Genomic DNA, 20,248 nt, shown 5'->3' with positions numbered 1-20,248 from the left:
GCTAAAACAGCATCATAAAGAAACAGCATTGCAGAATAAACACACAAATTTTTTATTTTTCTACAAAAAATTATGGACTAAGTTACTTTAAATTTGAAACCATTAATCACAACCCCACTTGGACATGCTATTAAACAGCATCCTGGAACAGACACCACAATTCCTTTCTTTTTCTGTGTGGAACCTTTACACTTACACACACACACAAAGCCTTCTACCACTAACTTTTACTAGCCAACATCGACATAGCAGGGAGTTTTCACTATCTCTTAAAAAGAATTTCAAGCATCAGTTAAAAGGACTTTTGTTCAGTTAAGTTCTATACATCATCAAGACAGACAGGATCACTTATACTGCCCATCATGAATATATGATGCTATAGCTCAATAAACAAACAAAATGTAATTAAATTATCTGAAGCAAAGCTTTAAAGCGTAATTTTACAGTAAAGCTACATTATAAACATTGTTCCTATAAACACTTTGATATGTTAAATACTAAAGAGCATCAGTTTAAGCTTGAGGCATTATCAGAAGACTACTTCTTTAGACTCTTCTGTTTAGGATTTTTTAAAGAAAGCAATCATATTTTAAAAATTTAGAACACAGCTGAAAGAACAAGATGATCAAGATGCAACTGACCTTCACTTTTCAGACAGGAGCAGAAACCTTCCTGACAGTCACTGCATTTGCTACAAAAGTGTAGAAGTGGAGCAAATTTGGCTTAAATCTAAACTCTTAATATAAATGTTTACAGACACACATATGTTCTTACCTACTTAAATAAACTCTGTTGCCTTCTGTGGAGACCTTCAAGAAAATGCGTTAAATAAAAAGAGATCCAGATAACAAACTCCTCATAGAATTTCAGCACTTCTATAAATTTCATAGCACTTATGGCTAGTGCAAGGAGCAGGAAACAATAAATGAGGCCTTTACTTTTTAAGGCCTACGCTTCTATCAGTCCTAATTTAAGGTTTTGCTTTCTCAATCCTTACTCCTTAAAACCTTGGTATTCATTACTTCCACAATGAAGAGTAACCAGTAGGGAGGGGTGGGGGGGAGGGCCGCGGTGGGAAGGGAAAGAGGAGGGATGGGAGTGAAAAAACATCAATCCACAACACCAAATCAAAGCAGTACAAGAAACTACGTACTGTAGAGCTCCACATTTTCGTGAATTTTAAAGAGCCGAGTTTCAGGATCAAGCTTCCAGACAAATAAAAACATCCTGACCACGCACCAAAATGCGCAGTGTCAGAACCAGCAGGCCCACGAGGGCGCGCAGGCAGCGGCTCTGCCAGCGGCCCTACCCCCACCAGCTACGGCTTTCACCTCGAACCCCGGCGCCAGATTACTTCGAGAGGCCCCAGCTCGCCCCCTCTCTGCCGCGGGGACAGCGGGCACACCCCGCGGGACACTCCCGGCCCCCTCGGCGGGACCCGCCGGGCCGAGGGCCCCGTTCCCGCTTGGCCGCCCTGGGGGCTGGGCGGGGGAACCCGAAAGAGCGGCGGATATCGGAGGAGACGTGCCCGCTTTGAAAATAAATAAATAAATTTGAAAAAAGGCCCCCTATGGTCAAACCCAAAGCGGCCCTTGTGTCTGGGCTAGCAACAGGTGCCCAGTGCCCGCCGGGTGAAGGCGGCTACGCGGCCCACAGGCCGCCTCGGCGGTTCAAACGCCGCGCCACGGCTGCCCGCTCCGGCCAGGGCTCGGCCTCCCGCGTTGCGGCGGCTCCCCGGCCGGGCCGGCTCAGCTGCCGCAGCGCCGGCCCCGCTGCCGCGCAGGCCACGCTCCCCCCGCCCGCCCACGGCCACCCCCGGCCCACTCTCGGGGCCCCGCCAGCCTCGGCCAAGGATACTTGTTGCACGGCTCTCTGCGTGGTGGTGTCCGGGGACTGGGACTCCTTGAGCAGCTGCAGGATCTGCTGGAGCCCCTGCTCGTCGGGCTTCCACTCGTACTCCATCTTGGCTGTCTGGAAAACAGCAGACAACAGGCGGCCGCGGTTGGCGGCGCGGCAGGGCCCGGGCGGGGGCGGGCGGAGATGAAGGAAGGCCGGCCAGGGAAGGGGCGCGGCAGTGCCCGCTCCGTTCCGCTCCGGCTCTCGTGCCCCCACGCACCCCAGCAGCCGCTGGAGAGACGCAGACCACCGACCTGCTCCCGCTGCTTCCGCGCTGAGCAGAGACTGAGTCACGACGAATTTGTGATCCGGCCCGAAGAGCCGCCTCGCGTCCTGCTGGGTCCTAGCGCCGGGCACGGCTCCGCCCGCCCGGGCCGCCTCGGGGCCGCCGGCGCCGCCGTCCGCCTTTCCCCGTTGCGTCCCACACTGCCAGGAGCCTGCGGGCGACAGAACGCGAGCACCTCAATCCTGGCCGACGGGAAACGGGGAGCCCACGCCGCCCACCCGAGAACAGACAGAAACCTCCAGCGAACGGGACAGGCGAAGAGCGGAGGGACGCCCCGGGCCCGGCCCAGCCCCCTGGGATAGCGCCCGGCAACGAGTGCGAGGCTCCCGCCTTGCCACGGAAGAGATGTGCGGGCGCGAAATCAGAGCCCGGGGTCAGGAACGTGGTACCTGCTCCACATCTACGTCATTTGGCTGAGCGCTGAGCAGATCTCACAAGTTCCCAATTCCGCATGTAAAGAGGGAACAGGACAAAGTACGCATGGAAGTAGGGGGAGGTTGGGGCGTGCAAACTCCAGAGAAATTGCTTTGAATATCCACTGTAACTTAAACTGAGACCCAAAATATATCACGGGAGATCTCGAGTTAAAATTGATAATTTAGATACATATGTATATATGTAAAATATGCATTACACATGTATGTATGCAGTTATTTTAATGTAATATACTAACAGAATAATACATGCTGTTTAAAACTGGTCTAAAACGTGAAAGACAGTAATTCCCTGGTTTTTATAACCTTACTTTTAGTCACTGTGTAAGCACCTCACTTGACATGAAAACTAGTTTCTGCTGCAGTACAGAACTCAGTTGAAACGTTACAATCTCAGCTGTAGCAACTGTTCAGAGGCATTGAGGACAGGGAACACTACTGATTCCTAGGGTGAATCCCAGATAATTTGCTGCATGCCTCTTTGTCTCACCTCCCCAACACTGACTGTCAAGTCCAAGGTTCTAAGAAGTGTCCTTAGCTAACTTTTCTTCTATTACTATGTGATGATATTATTGACGGAGACAAAATCAGTACTGCAACTAGTGCTGAAGTTATCACAGGACTTTTTGGGAGACAACAAAAGCTGAGCACCTCTTAAGAGTTTGCTGTACCTAAAGATGAAGTCAATAAGGCAGGTACATAAAGACGTGCCACTACTTAGTAGGAAAGAATAGGCACAAGATTTACATGAGATTTTTCTGATCAGGGTGAATCTTTGCTCATTTCACCCCAGTATAGGAACATGTCAAAACAAAAGGATTTTGATACACACCATTAAAACTGATGTTAATGGCTCCCACTGTATGGGCAGGAGAGATCTTTCTGGGATGTGTGCATAGCTCTAACAGATGAAAGCTGAAGTCCAACAAATCAGGAAAGAGCTAATGTGGGCTCATTCACCTAACTGTGCATTAGAAGTAAGGTTGTAGAAACTTGATGTTTCTTTGAGACTTCTCCCACATCTGTCAAGTTTGAACTTGATTAGAGCTTCAAAAGTTACTATTCAGAAATTTTGACACAAGGATTATATCTAATATTATCTGGAAACAAAGCGTGCTAAAGAAGAACAACATTAAAAATGGGAAACGAGGGAAAGAAAGGAAGATTGAGAGACAGAACAGGAAAGAGCAGGTAGAGAAGCATGGCATGGATCCATAGCCAAGAAGAAGATAAGTTTCCTTTCCAAGAATGTAACTAGAATTCAGTCCTGGTAAGAATTCCCACTTCAGCAGTGGAAAGGACAGAAAAAAGCCTACAAATTGAAGTATGAATGGGAGCATCTACAGAAGCTTTACATGACCATCCTCGAAGACGGGTTAAAATAATTTATGAGACATTATGAAGATGAGAAGGTATTCTGCAAGATGAGGTGTCTCCTTCAGCTTCTGAAACCTGTATGAAACCGGAGGAGGAACCTATCTCTAGTTGTCCAAATTATGTAAGGAAGCAGAAATCGAAATAATTTGACTGAGACAAGGAAAAAACCTTTGAGTTGAAAGCATTACAGAAAAAAAAAGAGAGAAAATGGTTTATTTCTGTATTGCATTTATATATCTGTATGGTATGCCTTTTTTGTTTTCTACTACCTGTTTTCCCCAAGCAAGAATCTTCTTGTATAGAAAAGAAATCAGAATAAATGTTAAACAAAGTACCGAAGGCATGAATGCTACCCTCCAAAACACAGCCTGGTTCATCCCACTTGATCAGCAAAATGCAGCATAATTAAATTTGACACACTTCATCTATAAAATTTAAGATTACAGAAGCTCTCTGAAGAGAGAAGCCTTATTAATGCTGAGGAATATTTGATTTCTCTGTTATCCAGACTTCAGATGTCATGCACTAACCATAATCCACTATTATCACAATGTGTGATACTGAAAACAAACAAAACAATTACATGCCCAAACACCTATATCTTTAAGATATTTATCTCTTCACAGACCTTGCAATTTTCTACTTAAGTATCCACAAAAAGCCTATACAATTTTTTTTCTTCTGTTTTCTTGACCTTTTCCATTTCCCTCCCAGAATTCCCCATTAAGGCTGAAATGACACATACCTGGCATACAAGGAAACAAAAGAAATGGCTACAATACGTACTGCTGCTAAATTATTCAAAATCCAGGTTTTCTTAGAGTAGTAGCTGTGAATGCATGAGACAGGCTTTGATTCTCACTTCTTCCCAAGATGATTAACCCAACTTTTTTTCTGCAAAGTCTCCTTACCATCACATTGGAAAGCATTTGGTTCTAGGTCTTTTAATGTCTCCTGTTGCTTTTCATTATGTTATAAGCAGATGCCAACAGGAACTTGGATTAGAATCTGGTTTCTGATCAGCCACATGTATTAATTGACAGTCAAAACACATACAGACAGAACAAATAGGAGATTCATAACAGAATACCCACCCCATCCCTCCAGTCTCAGTGTACTTACAAAAGAAACAGGAAACTGGTGCAAATCCCTCCCAACAATCAACCAGAAAAGAGACTGAGATCTGTACTGCTAGAAAGATGTCCCATCCCTCAAATGACATCAATTCCAAGCTGTACATTTGGAAACTACAACTTTTCACTGCCAGTGGTTTTGAAACTAGTTTCAAGTAATTATTCTCTAGGAAAAATTAATTCTCAAAACAGTCCTAATTTCAGAACTGTTAGACAGTTTCAGCCACTTAATCCTTTAGAAAATTTTTCCCATTCTTTAGTTTTGTTCCATTGGTAATACTAGAATATTTTTTAAAATTTTGAGAGAATTCTAATAGCGTTCTTCTTACCATAAAATTCAGGCACTGTAACCCATAATATTGGTATTTAATAATGGTAATCAATCATTCAATCAATTGCTAAAATTCAGCCTTCTGAATTTCTGCACAAACTGCTTACAGTTTTTTTCTGCAAAGGATTATATGCACCAAGGAAATAACACATATTCCATAACAGCTTTCTGTGTAAACCCTCTTATGTCAAGCTGAGAGTGATGTAGATTAAGAAAAGCAGGAAAAAAGCTCTCATAGCACAGAATAAATGTGTTTATGTGAAGGAGCTCATGCAGAATAGCTACTGCTATACTATTTTGCAATGCTTTGTGCCTGGAGACATGCCCTAAGCTTTCACGTAAGAAGAATACTGGTAGACCTCACATCCAACATATCAAATAAGCATCCATTCTGAAACATTTGATGCACTCTGAGTTCAGCTGTATGATACGAGATTAACATTTACTACACAATTAATTTGAATAGTCTTAGGAAGAAGACATTTTGACCCTGTGAAGCACACCAGAGAGGTTACTAAGGAGATACTATGAAGACAGTTTGAAAGGATTTTGTGTGCCTCACTGAAATGTCTATGAAATTAATTTTCTAGTTTTCCAGGGCTGATTGGTTATGATATAAGGATTGTTTTAAACAGAAACAAAGCAAACTTTAGAAGAATATTTTTAAGATGGAGTCTCAACATTAATTTGTGTTGTATAAAAATCAGAGACAGAAGATTACTGTTTTCTAATGCAACACTAAGCAATTCCCCTACTGCAAGTGTAATTCTGTTGAAGGTAGAACTTTGTGGTTAAGACTAGCACAAAGGGTATTAACTTGCCAAATGGAGTGGAATCTCTTCCTTGTAACTAAGGCTGCAAAAACCCCCTAATTTTTAAGAGCTCTTCAATGTCACACTGGATGACAAAAGACCAAGAGGAAAATCACCTAGCAAAAGATTAACCAAATTCAACATGATGCATCATATAATCGTAAGCCTTGGTCTAAAGAAAAAAGCTTTGTGAAATGTACCAAACTAAGAATGTGCTTCATTGGTAGCATTAAGACTATCTTAAAAAATAACTTTTTTATTACCTATAGACAGAACTTCTTCTACCTCTGAGGAGCAATTTGACAACAACATTTAAAGCAGCAAATATCTGGGCTTTGAAGTAATATAACTTCAGATTTGTGTACTGTTAACTGACCTTTGTTTCCTACTGTTATTCATTCTCTCTGGTCAGTAGGTCTAGGAGCTGAATAAGCTGAAGAAACTGAGAGAAATGTTAGCTTTCTACCCTCCTGAGATAATTCCAGCTAGAGTTCAGTCTGTCTTATGTTGTGTATGAAACTAGAAACTGTGTATGTGTACAAATGTTCCCATAGTACAACACCTCGTAATGAAGCTGAACTCAGATTTCCTAGAGCTGAGATTTCAATATTCGAGGCAAATACATTTGTAATGGGTTTGCTGCCTGTAGAATACCATCAATTTGATGATAGACTTTTGCTGAGGGTATCTACAGTTACAACAAGGTATCTGCTCATGAAATTTGTTACACTGTTGCTGGTGTGAAAGGAAGAGCTGTTATGGCTCATTATTGTTGCAGTCGCCATCCATGATTTCAGGAGCAGTATTTCTTTTTGCAGATAATGTCTGTAAAAGCCTGCACTGTGGAATCCCATTGAACAGATGAAATAGTACTCAGGAAAACCGTACTCAGGAAAGCCTGTAATTCCACTCTACTGACAGAAGTACATTCCCTCTTTATTTAATGAACACCTCTGCTTCTTATGCATCAAATGAGCATAGAGAAAAGAGCACAGCAATACAGTTTCCACATATATGAAGGTACAAAACCATCACACCAATGCAGATAAAATGGATGACCAGCCTCAGCATGTGCTAATATTCCTTGTTTCGTAGAACAATTAAGACTTAATTCAAATTAGGATAACAAACACCAATATATAGCACAGGCTTACTACAGGTCAGAACTGAAACCCAAATCTCTTGCTGTTTCATGGGTTCAATTAGACACACAACATTTTCAGCTAAAGGGACAAAAACCAGCCAAGCTTTCACCAACTACAAAATCATTACAACCATTTTGATTTCAAATTCTGCTTTGACAGGATGAAACACATTAATGATAACACCATTGTTATCATTAATGAAATGTCCAGCTGAATGAAGTTGTAGACAGTGCAAAACTGCAAAGATCTAGACTTAAAATGCCTTTGATCAACTAATGTAGACAAGGATGCACCATCTCTTCAAATGTATCAGTATGAGAGGACAAGAGGAAATTACCTTAAGCTGAGACAGGTGAGATTCTGATATTAAAAAAAAAAAAAAATCACTGTTAGGGTGGTCAAGTATTGTAACAGGTGGCCCAAAGAGGTGGTGGAGTCACCACTCCTGGAGGTGTTCAACAAGCATCTGTACCTGGCACTGGGTGATGTAGTTTAGTGGTGACAGTGGTTCTGCTGGATAGGTGGTTGGACTGGATGAGCTTTTGGATCCCTTCCAATCTTGATGATTCTATGATTCTATGATCATTTCATTTCCACAGCTAGAGATATCAAGTGGAAAATGATTTGCCCCACTACAATCACACACATTGGATACTACAATGGAAATACATACTTTTAATGCTGGCAGTCAGAAAACAACCTAAAACTCAGTGGAGAGCTGTTTGAGAAAAACATCACCTCATGAATTTGTGACAAAGACTACCAGATCAATCAGCTAAAATATTAAATGGTAGAGGGAGTGTACAAAGGATGAAAGGCATCATTCTTGCAAGTCCAGTCTTATTTAAACCTCTACTGTCAAATTTTATGTCTGAAATCCAGCATGTGCTTTTTGCCTGCTTAAAATTGTTTTAAGCATTATTAGTATCAAGTGCATATGAGCCCTATTCTACTCCCTGCTTACAGTATACAGTAAGATTTCTTTGTCTGAGCTGTAAGAGGCAAAGCAAATGGTATCTGATGGAGGATTTTTGCTGAACTTCAGTTTTTCTACTTGGTAATTCAGGCTTCCCCAAGATGCAGACAAAAATCAAAATGATACACAGCTTTTGAACCTGTTCCTTGTGATAGTTCAGAATGCAGACTTTTGAAAACATCTGAGGAAACTAGTAGATTTAACTTACAAACAAAGTTACAGCTGAAAATGACCATATGCATGGATGGGTATAAGGCTGTGAAAAAAGAGATGCAGTCCCTGAAATTCTAGCATTCACTTTCTTTCAGGTATACATTCATTCTTATCAACTAACAGAGATTAATAAAAATAAAGACACTAACAGATGCATGATTCCTGTTTTGACTTACTGCATGGTTGAGCAGGTGGTCCCTGCAAATCTTGGAAGGAATCTCATACAGTGAGAGACTCCATGGTGCCCTTTCCTCTCACAATGGTTTAGGCAAGACATGTGCGTGAGCCCTGGTGGCACAGGCACATGATAAACATCTGCTGCTCTTCTTTTACAATAATGTTTGCAGCCAAAATCATCCCAAAATTAAATACAGCACATGTAAAGGAGATTACACTTCATCATGGAACAGTGACAAATTTGGGGCAGTTCTTGGCCCCGAAAAGAATGCATTGTTTATTTAAAATAAGGTTATTCACCATTATTTAAAAAAAACTTAATCTAAGTAAGTGGCAATCTGTTTTTAAGCTAGTGTTAAAAAAAATCTGTACAATGATGAACCAAAATACATCATAGTTCTCGAATTGTTGCCAATATGTAGGTGCTTATAAACCAACCAAGTTTTGTGCAAAATATATATAAAGTACAGATATATACCCCATGAAACAATTCACTAATTTAAATTCCTTTTTGTACAACGTTATCTTAACAATTGTAAAAAATAATAACACATAAGAGGGTAAAAATTATGAATCTCACTAAATAAGAAAGAGAACTTGTAAAGGTGCTGAAGACCTTTTGCTAGTAGAAAGAAGTAACAAATACAATTCGAATGGCGTATGTATTTTTAAGTATGTTTTGATGCATAAATGAGGTAAAAACAATCTATTGTAGAAAAGCTAAATTAAAACCAAATATAAAAAATTAAATCTTTTGGCCTTCCAATTAAAATTATTAAAATTAGATATTTTACACTGTTTAAATCATATCACTGTCTTTTCATAGTATGCACCCACTATAAAGAAACCAACTGTAAAGAAAACTCAAAATATTGAGAAGTCTGCTCTGGAAAGCCCATCAGGCATAATTTGGAATTCAGTACAGAGTTCAAGGCAAAAATGATATTGGGAGCCTTAAGACCTGATTAACCAGGATTAGGTGTTATTTTTACTTCTTGGCAAAATACCTTGCATCCCAGGGTACACAGAATTCAGAACCACACACTCGTCTACTTTCCTCCCAGTCCTTTTCTGAACACTCTTATGTGTTTTAAAACCTTTACACACAGAACATGCACTAGGACATGCAAGTGTCAGTGACACCACCACTGTCTGATCTGTCATTGGTAACAACAGTGGTGCTTTGGTGATACTTGCAATACTGACAGCAACAGTGCTGGCTGAAACATCATCACTGGTCACTGTAATGGAATGCTAGTGTATTTTTCCCTGCATAGCTGATGAATTTCCTTACTGCAGTGAGTGGCTCATCTAAGGTTCTTAAGGTGCTGTTGCCTCAAGGAAATGGCAGTATTTCAGTTTCTATTAGTTAGTCCCTGCATGTAGTTATCTGTCCTGCATAGGGATAAATGGGTGGAGTCATATATGAGCAGGCAGGTACACAAATGTAAGATCTACAGAAACCTTCAGAAAGAAACTGGAATTAAATCTTTTCCAGTAAGCTTGAGTTCAGGGTGCTCTCTAGTCTCTAATGTCAGATAAATATTCTGAAATTACATCCTTGTGGAAAAGGGTGAGGAAATAATTACTGATCTGGAATGGAGCTTCTTCCAAAAGAGAATGTGTTCATCAGTGAGAGCAGTCAACTGCTCCAATCATACACATAAACAAAAGGATTACACACTACCCACCCTAATCAGAGAAGCAAAACTTTTAAGGTAAATAAGGAAATAGGACCTATTGATCTTAATGAAAATGCTAAAAAATGACTGCATACTCCTTTGGAAGCCTCAGATGAACAAGGGAGTATAAAACAATGATGGATAAAGGCAGAAGCACTGCCACCCCCAAACTGTTTCTGCATCTATATACACAGTGGAATTTGCAGACACATCAAAACCAATGTTTTTGCCTTCTCTGAATATCAGTATTTTCAGATGGTAAGAAATTACATGAGTTGAATGTATGATTGTTTAATACAACAGTTAGAATCCAAGTGCTTCAAGATTAACTTGGCAGAAATTTTGTGAGATAACTACAAAAGAACAGAGAAATGTCTGTCTCATTAAAGACAGATTATTGATACAAATTAAAACAGTACTAAAAATTCCTAAGGAAAATTTCCAGTTTTCATCTGACCAAAGAAATAAAACTGACTGAATATTGTGGCAAGGAAAGATCTTAGGAGTGAAAACTGTTTCAATTATTAGATGCACAGTGAATATCTAATAGAATGGCCACTGGAAAAATGCTTAAACTTTTTCAGTTTAAGCATATTAAGTCATATTCTAAATGCTCTTGAATACGACATCTGAAGATGAGGTTTTAGAGAGGTCTCAGATTTCCAAATAAACAAGATATTCAAGTTGCTATAGTTTGAAGCCAACAGACATCACAGAAGAAAACTGAAGGAGTTCCTCTACACACATCTTCATGGCCCTTTCCAGCAATGAGTGTTAAGAGATCACTGACTAATTACAGGTAGACTGTGGACTTACACTGTCTAGTTTAAAAAAAGGCACAAATACAGGAAGCAATTTAAAACCAAAACTACAACAGTTTAATTCTTACTGTACTCTCTCATTTCTAGCCTTGGTTTTTTTTTTAAAAAGTATTCTCACAACTGTAGCTGTGAGATCAGTTTTGAAGCAATGTCAAACCAGTATAAATGAAATTGCAAGCAAGTCTGAAGGCAAGCAATTCACCTTACCTAAAGCTCCTGTGCTGAAGTGGCTACATAGCAGTTTCTGCACAGAGAGAGATTGTTACTCTACAGATGAATGATCCCATAAAATTCCTTGGGCAGTTTAATGCAGCCTTAATCAACTTGCTGTCAGTCTCCTTAGCAATTCTTTTACCTTTCTGGTTAAAATGCAGCATTTCATGAAAGAAGAAACATTAGAAACCAAAATTAAATTAGAAGTACATCATGCATTTGGGTTAGAAAAGCAACACAAGCTTAAAGAATCTGAACATTTAAAAATACAACTCAGGCTGAGGATGAGGAATTTATTTGATGAGGAATTTATTTGTAATTCTTATTTAAGTTGTAAGTTTTTTATATTTTAGTAATTTAAATACTTTTATGTTGGTTTGTGGAGGATATTAAAATGTATTTGAATCAGAGACTACTTGCTGAGATCAGTTCTTTAGTCTAAATGATACATATGTAAATTAATTCCCTTAAAATGCTACAAACAAAACAACTAATACAAAATAAAAAATTAAAGGTTTTTAAAGGTTTGGTTTTCTTTTTCCTTGCACAAAGATAAAAGAAATTTATTTAGTGGAGAAACTGTAATTCGAAATAATTCAATCTGCCTTAAATGCATAGGTCATATAATAAATTGAAGACTGCTTAAATACATTTTTAATAAAAACCAGTTGCAAATCACTTCACCAACTCCACTAAATAAATTTGCTCGCACTCTACATATCATCTTTGTCTTAAAAAAGTAATGCAATCAGTACATGAAACATAAACTTATGAAAAGTTTAAACTACAGTCACAGGCTAAACTGGCTATAGCCAAGATAATAAATTAATATCGCTCCCCTATATAACAGTTCTTATACATTATCATAATGCAGAGCATGGTCTTTTTTCCCTGCTAGTGATTTTATGATCTTCACCTTGAGGATCAATTTATTGACCCTAGCACCATGCTTTCTCATATGATACCCTTTAAAATGTGTAATGCAAAAGGCATTCCAAGATACCTTCTAACCTTTCTCACATTTTATGTGGAAATTCTCTTTAGGTGAAATATTCACAGAGGTCTTAAGTCTCTTTCATACTTCTTATTCTCCCTGTATTTGCCTACTGGAAAACATTTATATGCTATTTTGTAATTCAGTTGTAAACCATATGCAGAAAGGGCTGTTTTGTTACACATCTGACATGTTAGAGCTGCATATGTTTGGCTTCTGGGCACTACCATAAGTAAAAATTAAATATAAAATTATATATTAAAATGAAAAAAAAAGCTATTTCCTGCATAAGAAGGCAGCCAAGTTTTTTAACTTCCTTCAAATTAGCTAGAATAACAAAACTGACTGTTTGACAATGTACTGAATGTCTTACATACAAGGTGTCATATATATAAATGAGAACACTTCTATATAAAATGGTCTTGCCTGATGTTTTAACACTGAGAGTGTTAAAGCCATTCAGCATGGATAAAACAAATATTGACTTTAATATTTTTTCAGAATTTCAAAATCAAACAGAAAAGTCTAACTGAGGAAAACAGAGGTTAGCTTCAAACACATTTTCAACCAAATTAGCATAATCTTAAAGGATGTTTGTATAATAAATAGTTTTCTCTATTTAACACTTACAGAAAATGTGAACAGGATAGCTGAACTTCACTAAGGTAAATATTTGTTTGCCTTCTTTCAGAACAACCTATAACAGGGATGAAGTAATTAATCTACATACTACTGTTGCAACAGAATAATCAATTTTATTATCTTTCATTGGTATCATCTTCTGGAGGACCCAAGGATTAAATTGCAATGAAAATATAACACTATATCTAACTGCTCTGAACTTGAGGCACCTCTTTGTAAGCTCCACAGAAGACACTAGAAGGGATGTTGCAGAGCTCAGAACCATGTACTACAGCACCTTTTCTAGAATTCCTTCTGACATGTAATATTTTATCAGCGATATCAGATTCTCAACTTAATTTTTAATGTCTTTCTTATTTATCACTTTATCACACTTAATTCTAAGACTTAGGATTTTTGCTATTATCTCTGATAAAACAAGAGCAAGAAGAAAATATGAAGAAAAAAAATATTATTTTCTATTATTGTTCTTCCTATTTGTAAAATTTTAGAACCAAATATATAGAAATACCTCCTTTCATTTGCAAAAATACCAAGTCAGTTTATGAATAATTCACTGGCCAACATTTAAAATTTCCACCACATTTTAGGTCCAACTTGTATGTCCTCATACAATTCAGAATAGTTACTTGTTTCTGGGGTATACTATTTCTCCTATGCTCCAAGAAATAATTTCGGTTAAGAAATTGTCCTTATGTTAAATTAAATTGGCACTATTACCCAAAGCAGGACTACAAAGAGATCGTCAACAGGCAGCCTCTGCTATCTCATTTAAAAAAATAAAATTAAAAAGAGAGAATCGCACCCCAAAATGGAGCCAAAATTGTCAAAGCCTCACTACAATCCATTAGCTGTGTTACGTAGAACAAAAGATACAAGGTAAGGACAGTATTCACAATGATTGGTAATTCTCAATCTCATGTGCTGATACAAAAATTCATATTATTAACTATTAAAAATATTTAAAATATTACAAATGCATCTTCAAATAGTATATTAATTTTCTTATATCTAGAATAAATATTTATTTTAAAAACATTATGCAACAATAGCTGAGAATAAAAATAGAACCAACAAACAAAACAATCCACCCAACAGCTGAACTCAGTGGTGTTTACATTCAAGACTAACCTAGAATTCCCTTATCAGCATCATCTTTTCCATCCCACATCTGAAAGACTGCAACTGGAAGTAGCAACCAAAACACAGCATACCTTGAGATGCACAATGCAAATGAGGAATGCTTTGAATACTGCCAATTGTGCTGTATTTGATTTTTGTTTGCTATTTTGATTCTGTGTAATCACCAAGAAATTAAGAGAACCACTGGAATGGACAATACTTGAGATAGGATTCCTTGCTAAACTGAAAAACATACTACCATCACAGATTGTAAAATATATGGCAAGTACACATTCGCTCAGAAAACGAACAGAATTATCTCCTGAGGGAACAGGAATTCTCCAGAAGCAAAGAACTGTGAAGTTACAGTGTGTTACCTACTTTTTAGTGGAGAAACAGAAGGAGACCACACCAAGTCTTCTACAGATACGTGGAAGATTTTGGAAGGAGGGTGTCTGAAGTCATTTGTCAATATAATCAAATGACCAAATAAATTTTTACTTACAGAAGGTTAAAAAATGTTAAGGCAGGAAGGTATCGGAAATATATTTGCACTTAGGGCATATGTGCTGTCTGTGTTACAGAGAATAATGAAACAAAATTAAGTTTTTTCAAACCAACCATTTCCCCTCATCAATTGACCTACTTCCATTTCTTTTTCAAGGAGCTCCAAAAGTATCTCTGCTCCAGACACTAATGTGGAGTCTGTTTTCTCACATGCAAGCAAAGAATGCAATTACATGAATCTTGTGTTCTTGTTAATATGATTCCCATTTGTTCAAAAGCTCTCATTCAAAGCTTGTCTTGTTTGGTTTTAACTACTTTTCATGGGCCAGATTCAACAAGTGAAGCTTCTGCCTCCTATGCAAAATTCATCTATTTGCATTACATTTAATGGACTGCAGTCACTCATGATTTCCAAAGACATGGCTTGGGGCCTGTCTGCACAAGAAAAAATAATTTATTTTGATTTAAGTTTGGCTTTTTTTCCTGATAAATTGACTCAAGCAAAACTGATGTAAAACAGACTGAAATATCTGTTTGGATTTTTGCACTGATTTCGCTTATCTAATAGAAGCAGCAATGTGTGCTTTTTGTGTGCTTTTTTTTTAGTCTCTGATGAAAATTACTCTGGCCTTTCCATGCTTGTTTGCTACTGATTTTTCTTCCTGGCCTATAAAAAAAGTGGCCAAAGTGTAGCACAAATGCCACTTATGACTGTTTGAAAACTTAACTGAGCCACAGATTCTGGGTCTCACTGCTCCTATACAGCCAGCATAGCAATGGCCCCCTGGCCTCCGTAAAACCCAAGGAAACAGTTTGGAACTACTGCAGCCACCACCTCCACTCCACACACAATGAATAATTCTGCTGTCCCCACACAGAGTGCACTTCTGGTTCACGACAGAGGAAGAGGACCACGACTGGTAAAGAAGGAAGAACAGGATTAAGGAGGTACATGAATGCAAGGGAAGCCAAGGTTCCACTTTTCCTTCTGGAAGTGAAGGTTGTTGACATGGGTATGTGGAAGAGAAATTATGTGACTGAAGTCTGAAATAGAGAATAAACTTTTATGGGTGCAAGAAAAGCTTAAATGTGAGCATTGGACTGCAATCCTAGCTTGAATGATAGGAACATGCAGTAGGGAAGGTGGGAGAAGAGCCATAGATGAGGCTCTGGTTTGGCATGGTTGGAAAAGCATGACCCAGGATGCCAGAAGTAACTGACGGTGATCATATACCCACTAGGATTGGGAATGTCTGGTCTGTACTATCACACCATCATTCCTGCAAGTATGTTCTTTTTTAATTATAAGACAGTAAAATTTCTTGCATCTTTGTACCACCAGCTATCTATTTTCTATTCTTTGACAAAAACATTTTGTCTTCTCTTTTCTTCTTTCATATATAGAACTGACCTAATATTTATACTAATGCACTTAGTGGAAGGCTCACCATAAGCAGCACATTTTCAGTGTTTAAGGGTATCTCACAATGACTTGTAGAAAATACTCTACAAAATTAAATTACTTAATAGGAGAATAATTTAAGAGTATGATTCTGTTCTATAGTCAAGGTTTAAAAAGCAAAAATTTTCTTTAAACACAAATTTTATTTGATTTTATGCCTTGAGATTTGACTCACATAGACAAGGACATACACACTTAATGCAGACATATACACAAACTCAAAATTTCAAATGCATTCAGTACATGGGAAATTAACAAACAATTGTTTTTAAATTGTTTAAATTTCACTCTGGAGCCTGGTTTGGAAAAGAAAACCCCCTAAAGGTTAAAAGTGATATTTGGAGGTTTATTTCATATTGTTACTAAAAATAGCCATATTCCAAGGCATCCATGTATACATGCATAAATATGAACAGTGTTTTATCATGTACATGACAGGTCAGATACATAAACCAAACAGTGGATCTATACAACTATATCTCTTTCAATGAGACATTTAAAATCATTTCAGTATGACTTGCATAATATAGCTATACTAGTATCTTTCTGTATATGAATATATTATTATTTATATATGTACAATACATGCAATAAAAACCTTGTATAGTATATATCTGAAATCTATCAATGTATGTAGAAAAGCTAACTCAATTATCCAAATCAATACTGTAAAACAGTGAGTGGAAAGCAGTGGATTCAGTGATTGAAACATACTACTGTTACATGTACTTAAATACTAGTAGAATATGGAACCAAATTAATGGGTAATATTTATTTCTGTGATCAAAACTGATCACAACATATTAAGGCATGAAAGTAATGGAAAAGCAGTCTTAGCCTTTCAAACACAAAACAAAGAAAAAATCCTTCCTATTTCATGTTACCAGCACAACTTGATATTAACGCACTGATTAGTGCATATCAAGTTCATAAAACTGTTGTAAAACTTTTTATGACAAAAACCTTTTTTATGACTCTGACAACATTGGATCCATGAGAGATCTTTATTATTAAGACATTTAAAAGATAAAATATCAGTCTCTATTTCAGCCCTGATCTTTAACTGGAAAGATTCTGAACATCAGCTTTGATGGAGGAGGATTATACTTGGCCTTCCCTCCACTCTCATTTGTAGCCACAGCATCTTGGTGTGCCTGAAGTATGAACAGGATATACTCTACCACAGCTCTGCCAGTCTGCTGAACAGTTCTGTGCATACCTATCACCTGACTATAAGAGGTTTCAGGCCCCATCCCTGAAGCTAAAAATTAGGCACACATATCTGCTTTATTGAATATCCACATACCAGGACTTCTATACTGGATTCTAAATAAATATAACAGAAAAAGTGTGTCACATAATCCAGTAAAAGTCTACATTCATAAAGCAGATATGCTTGCACCTGTATTAGTCAATGAAACGTGTCATTGCCTGTATCCAACAGTAATCATGGTCCTTAGTCAATATTAATTCTAACCTAAGCTCTCCTCCTTTAACACAGTCAATGAACTGCTTTTGCAATCTGTCTCTACACCATCACAACTATTCTTTTGTCTTATCCTGCTTTGAGTATAAGCTAGCTAAATCTTGAAAAATGCATTCTTAAGTAATTTTGATCATACAGAAACTATTCTTCCCAACTGTAGGCACCTTTCCTCCATCCTCCCACATACCACTCAAAAATAACTACAGTTCACACAGCAGATGTAGAATGAAGGCTTATGGGCTCAGTTTCAAATTCTATCAAAGGCTCCTTTTAAGAGTTTGGGTATATGTCTATTTATTTTTTTTTCTGTTCAGTTACTAATTTCCAGAAGGAACAAAGTCAATTTTTATTCAATGTGGGTTGTAAGGATTTAACCACCCCTTTGATGTATTCGAATGCCACATTAAGGACTACTTAACTATGCAAGAGGACAAGCAAACAGGTTAAGAAGCTGTGGTGGCCTGAATTCATCGCAGAACAATCCTCACAGTAGTAGGAGAGTTTCTCAGGTCTTGAGCAGAAAGTCAAGTGAGAGGAATTGTAACCTCCACAGCAAGGAGACAAATATCTTGCAGACTAATCAACCCAGAAAGCGCTCCTGTCCTCTGTACAGTTGCCCCACAGAAGGTTCACAAGTTCCACTCGTCAATTTCCACTGAGTGCCTAAATTAATGACCTTTCCATGCAAACGACAGTACTAGACAATCACGAGATTTCTCGCCTCTCTAATTCTTCGGAACAAAAATTTAAAACCCCGCCTAGGCAAATCTGTACAGCAGGGACCCTACACACGGCAGAAAACACGGTAGGAAATAGCACCACTGTTCCTCTATCCTGAAGCGACTTTCACTTTCTGGCACAATGCTGCGGAGACGGCGCCAGCCGTGACACCGGGAGGAGCCGGCGGAAAGGGGGACCTGGAGGGGGTATCTCGGGGGTCTGCCCGGATCCTCAGCTTCCAGCCGCTGCCTGCCCGGTATCTCCATCCATCCATCCATCCATCCATCCATCCATCCATCCATCCATCCATCCATCCATCCATCCATCCATCCATCCATCCATCATCTCCATCCATGTCCATCCATCCATGCCCGGTACGAGCGGCAGAGGCAGCCCACGGCCGAGTCCCCACGGCTCCCAGCCCAACAGCAGCGCGGAGGCCCCTGACATCGGCCGGGGCACGCGGCGGCGCTGGCGACTACCGGGGATGGGACGTCCCACCCCGCCCCTCACAACCCGGACACGTACCCACACCATCCCAGAGCCCGGCGGCAGGGGAGTGGCGAGGGAGCGGCCCGACCTCTCCCTCCACAGCTCCGCGCGGCGCCGCTCCGGCCCCCGAAATGGCTGAACAAAGGGAACCTCGCTCGACCGCCGCCGCCCCTCGATTGGCCGCGGGGCGGGGCCGGGGGCGGGGGCGCCGCTGCCCCGCTCACCCTGGCAACGGCGGGCGGGATGGAGCGGCGCTGAAATGGCCGCCCGGTCCCGCCTGCCGCCTCACGGTCCCCCAGCACTAACGGGCTCCGCCCAGGAATCCTTTCCCTGGGCTGCGCCAGGCTCCCCAGGCCGGCCCCCTCTCCCCGCAGCCCCTCACGCCCGCAGCCCTCCGGCCGCAGCTGCTCTACAGGAAGTGTCTGACACATGAGCAAAAAAAAAAAAAAAAAGAACAGAAAATAAAATATGAGGCTGACGGCAAAGGTACCCTATCCTGACTTTCATCTTAGGCAGGTAATGCAAGTGCATACGCAGGGTCTTCCCAGTGGATTGAGTGAACGGATTGTGAGCAGCCCTCTGAAAAAGGACTTGGCGGTACTGGTGTATGAAAAGCGGGACTCGATCTGGCAAGGTGCATTTGCAGCCCAGAAAGACAATTGCATACTGGGTTGCATCAAAAATCATGAGGCCTGCATGTTGAAGAAGATGATTCTTCCCCTCTGGCTTCTATATCCAGCTCTGGAGCCCTCATGCCAGAAAGGCATGGACCTGTTGGAACAGGTCCAGAGGAGAGTACTCCCAACCCAAACCACTGTATTCTATAATTCTTTGATGTGTGGCCAGTTGTCGTGGCAAGAAGACCACTGCACATTTGTTCATGGCTGTGAGCACCCCAACAAGTTACAGTAGCAATCTCTAATTGTGCTGCAGTCCTATCTCCTTGACTGTAAGCATTAGCTACTTTTTTATTAAACAGTGAAAGCTGATAATTTTCACCCAATTTCTAAAGCTTATAGACCATTTAGAAAAGCATGTTCTTGATACAAACTTTGCTTATGGTCTTGTTGTGTGTCTTCTGCTCTTGGAACTCATGGTCTTCTCTCAATCCTCATTAAAATAATCCTCTCAGTCTGCCTCTTTGACATACACATACCCTTCCACGACCCCACATACTACTGTGATAGCACAACACCGAAAGTTTTTACAATGTCTTTTTTACAGTGTCTTCCATAAACAGGGCTTCCTGGCCACTTGTCTAAGTCAGCACTCAAATGTTGCTGCACAAGTTCAGCTCTAGTATTGCACCACACTATGTTTCCTAATT

The 20,248-nt window shown here is 39.6% G+C and overlaps 1 protein-coding gene across 1 annotated transcript in view; it reads right to left on the bottom strand.

Annotated features, from left to right (window-relative positions):
• TNPO1 (transportin 1) overlaps window positions 1-19,066 on the bottom strand; it is a 73,510-nt gene extending 54,444 nt beyond the window's left edge. The window contains exons 1-3 of the mRNA XM_059491843.1: window positions 18,958-19,066; window positions 2,151-2,333; window positions 1,858-1,971 (exon numbers count right to left, since the gene is read on the bottom strand). Coding sequence (XP_059347826.1) covers window positions 1,858-1,962 — 105 coding nt within the window. The 5' untranslated portion in view covers window positions 1,963-1,971; window positions 2,151-2,333; window positions 18,958-19,066. The remainder of the gene's footprint in view (window positions 1-1,857; window positions 1,972-2,150; window positions 2,334-18,957) is intronic.
• Window positions 19,067-20,248: the final 1,182 nt, after the last annotated feature.

This window comes from Ammospiza nelsoni, chromosome Z (genome assembly GCF_027579445.1).
Source record: "Ammospiza nelsoni isolate bAmmNel1 chromosome Z, bAmmNel1.pri, whole genome shotgun sequence".
Classification (NCBI taxonomy): Eukaryota; Metazoa; Chordata; class Aves; order Passeriformes; family Passerellidae; genus Ammospiza; species Ammospiza nelsoni.
The sequence above is the reverse complement of the archived record's forward strand: the minus strand, read 5'-3'. Positions and strand labels throughout refer to the sequence as shown.